The sequence below is a fragment of the Myotis brandtii genome, unplaced genomic scaffold (genome assembly GCF_000412655.1).
Source record: "Myotis brandtii unplaced genomic scaffold, ASM41265v1 scaffold1720, whole genome shotgun sequence".
In the NCBI taxonomy this organism is placed as follows: Eukaryota; Metazoa; Chordata; class Mammalia; order Chiroptera; family Vespertilionidae; genus Myotis; species Myotis brandtii.
In genome coordinates, this window is record NW_005356342.1 from 118,496 (window position 1) to 121,808 (window position 3,313).

Below are 3,313 nucleotides of genomic sequence, written 5' to 3' on the forward strand. Positions count from 1 at the left end.
ATAAAATATATATTTTTTATTTCAGAGAGGAAGGGAGAGGGAGAGAGATAGAAACATCAATGATGAGAGCCATCCATCAGCTGCCTCCTGCTCACCCTCCACCGAGGATGGAGCCCGCAACCCAGACATGTGATGTGCCCTCAGCGGGAATCGAACCGTGACCTCCTGGTTCCTAGGTGGACGCTCAACCACTGAGCCAACCAAGGGGTTATGGCCGGGCTCCATAACCCCTTAATAGTTTTTTGTTGTTATTGGTATTTATCTTTATTTTTTCCCCTTAATAGTTTTCTGATGCTATTTGACCTCCTGCTTTGCCTCAGCATCCCTTATCCATATTGGTTATTGTGTGTATGAGTGTGGTATTCAAAGTGCAGGGGACGCGTCAACTCCATATTCTAATGGCTATTATAAGACCTGGCCCAGCCCTAACCGGTTTGGCTCAGTGGATAGAGCGTCGGCCTTCGGACTGAAAGGTCCCAGGTTCGATTCCGGTCAAGGGCATGTACCGTGGGGGGTGTGCAGGAGGCAGCCCATTGGTGATTCTCTCTCATCATTGATGTTTCTGTCTCTCTCTCCTTCTTCCTTCCTCTCTAAAATCAATAAAGAAATAAGAAATATTTTTTTTAAAAAGAAATAGACCTTAATATTAAAAATAATAATAAAATAAAATATATTTTTTTTATTTCAGAGAGGAAGGGAGAGGGAGAGAGATAGAAACATCAATGATGAGAGTCATCCCTCAGCTGCCTCCTGCTCACCCTCCACCGAGGATGGAGCCCGCAACCCAGACATGTGATGTGCCCTCAGCGGGAATCGAACCGTGACCTCCTGGTTCCTAGGTGGACGCTCAACCACTGAGCCAACCAAGGGGTTATGGCCGGGCTCCATAACCCCTTAATCTACAGTGGATAGAGCATCGGCCTGCGAACGGAAAGGATCCGGGGTTCGATTCTGGTCAAGGGCACTATATCTTTTCAATAGTTCATCTATCTGGCAACTTGTCAACGTTTTGTTTGTTTCCCCCCATGCTTTCTTTCATCAAACAGAAATCTCTGTTTTGAGGTGAAAGCCATATGTGGTTTGGCTCCGTGGGTAGAGCGTCGGCCTGCGAACTGAAAGGTCCCGGGTTCGATTCTGGTCAAGGGCACATACATGCCCAGGTTGTGGGCTCGATCCCCAGTGGGGGACTGGCAGGAGGCAGCCGGTCCATGATTCTCTCATCGTGGATGTTTCTATCTCTCTCTCCCTCTTCCTTTCTGTCTGAAATCAATAAAAATATATTTTAAAAAAAAGATGGAAAGGAGAAAAGTTCCTGCACAGCTCCTATATATGTATTTTTTTCTTTTTCTTTTTTCATTTTGAGGGTATGTTTGTTAAAGCTGGGGACAGTGAAAGGAGGGAAGGCAGAGAGCAGAAGCAGCCACAGGAGAGCTTGGGCGGGGCTGCGTGAGCTCCCTGGAGAGTCAGAGAGAAGGGGGGCCTGGAAGATGGGTTCAGGGGGTGAGCCCAGGAGGAGCCATTGCTCTCCTGGTTGCAAATCTGGGGTGAGGGAACCCTCGGAGTTTAGGGGGTGCAGGCCTGAGAGGGAAGAAGGAGGGGTGGGGGAAGGGAGAGGCGGAGGCGTGCTCCTGGGAGGGAAGCGCCTTCTCCCATATCTGTGTTATTTAGCTTTCTATATTTAAGAACGCTGGTGGGTAGACAATGTTCCTACAGCGCCTTTCTCTCATAATTAGTGAAGCTGAGCATCACTTCGTGGGCTTATTAGCTTTTTTTGGTCTCCTCGTTCGGTGACTTGCTTATGCATGGAATTTACCAGTAAGTCCTTAGCTTGTGTTCTGTGGCTGTCTTACTCATGTGCAGATCCGCAGGCCCCTAAATATTTTAAAGGTGAATCGTTCACTTACTGCATACGTTGGAAATATCTTTTTTTTCTTTCTTTAAAAAATTTTTTAATGTATATTTTTTATTGTTTTCAGAGAGGAAGGGAGAGAGAGAGAGAGATAGAAACAGTGATGATGAGAGAGAATCATGAACCGGCTGCCCTCCTGCACGCCCCCTACTGGGGATCGAGCCCGCAACCCGGGCATGTGCCCTTGACTGGAATGGAACCCGGGACCCTTCAGTCCACAGGCCGATGCTCTATCCACTAAGCCAAACCAGCTAGGGTTTTTAAAAATATTTTTTTGTTGATTTCAGAGAGGAAGGGAGAAGGAGAGAAACATCAATCATGAGAGAGAATCACTGATCCGCTGCCTCCTGCACTCCCCCTGCTGGGGATCGAGTCCCCAACCCCGGGCATGTGCCCTTGACCAGAAGGAATTGAATTCGGGACCCTTCAGTCCAGCGGTTCTCAACCTGTGGGTCGCGACCCCTTTGGCGGTCGAACGACCCTTTCACAGGGGTCGCCTAAGACCATCGGAAAACACATATATAATTACATATTGTTTCTGCGATTAATCACTATGCTTTAATTATGTTCAATTCTGGATAAGATTCCATTTTCAGATACAGTGGGTCCTTGACTTACGAGTTTAATTCGTTCCATGATGGAGCTCGTAACTCACATTACTCATATGTCAAATCTTGAAGTGAACGAGTGAGACACGTGATGCTGGGCTGATGTTGTGGCGTTCACTGTGACGTTCGCTGCGCCCACTAGCGGTGGGGTATCTGAAGCTGGCTCGTACTGAATTTTAGCTCGCAACTCAAAGCAAAAAATCGGCCGAGAGACGGCTCGTATCTCGAAAAACTCGTTAGTCGGGACACTTGTAAGTCAGGGCCCCGCTGTATATGGTTTGTCAATATTTTGTCCAATTTTGTGAGTTGTCTTTTTACTTGCTTGAAAGATGGTGTCACTCTCCTCCCTGTGTGCCTTCCCTTTTCCTGCCTTTCCTCTCTCTCTCTCTCTCTCTCTCTCTCTCCCCTCTCCCCACCTGCCCGTTCCTCCCTTCCTCGCCCTCGCTGCTCTCTCAGGGCCAATATGGAGTCTCTCTCTCAGCCCTGACCACAGCACCCGGCACGTGAGCTGTGAGCTTTTCCAGGCTGTGTCCTCAGAGGTGCCAACCCTGTGCCCGTGTCTTCCAGGCTCGGCATCTGCCGGCTCAGCTCCGCGGCCTGCGAGGGCCTGGCCGCCGTGCTCCAGTCCAACCGCCACCTCCGGGAGCTGGATCTGAGTTTCAACGACCTGGGGGACCGGGGCATGTGGTGGCTGTGCGAGGGGCTGCAGCACCCCGCCTGCAGGCTCCAGAAGCTGTGGTGAGGCTGGGGGCTGGGCATGGGGCTGGGGGGGTGGGGGGAGCTATTTTTTGCTTGT

At 49.7% G+C, this 3,313-nt stretch overlaps 1 protein-coding gene across 1 annotated transcript in view; it reads left to right on the forward strand.

Annotated features, from left to right (window-relative positions):
* The window catches only part of NLRP12 (NLR family, pyrin domain containing 12), a gene marked incomplete at its 5' end in the record, with an annotated part of 22,191 nt that overhangs the window by 15,624 nt on the left and 3,254 nt on the right, over window positions 1-3,313 (forward strand). The window contains 1 exon segment of the mRNA XM_014537109.1: window positions 3,085-3,255. Within this exon segment, the coding sequence (XP_014392595.1) occupies window positions 3,085-3,255 (171 nt within the window).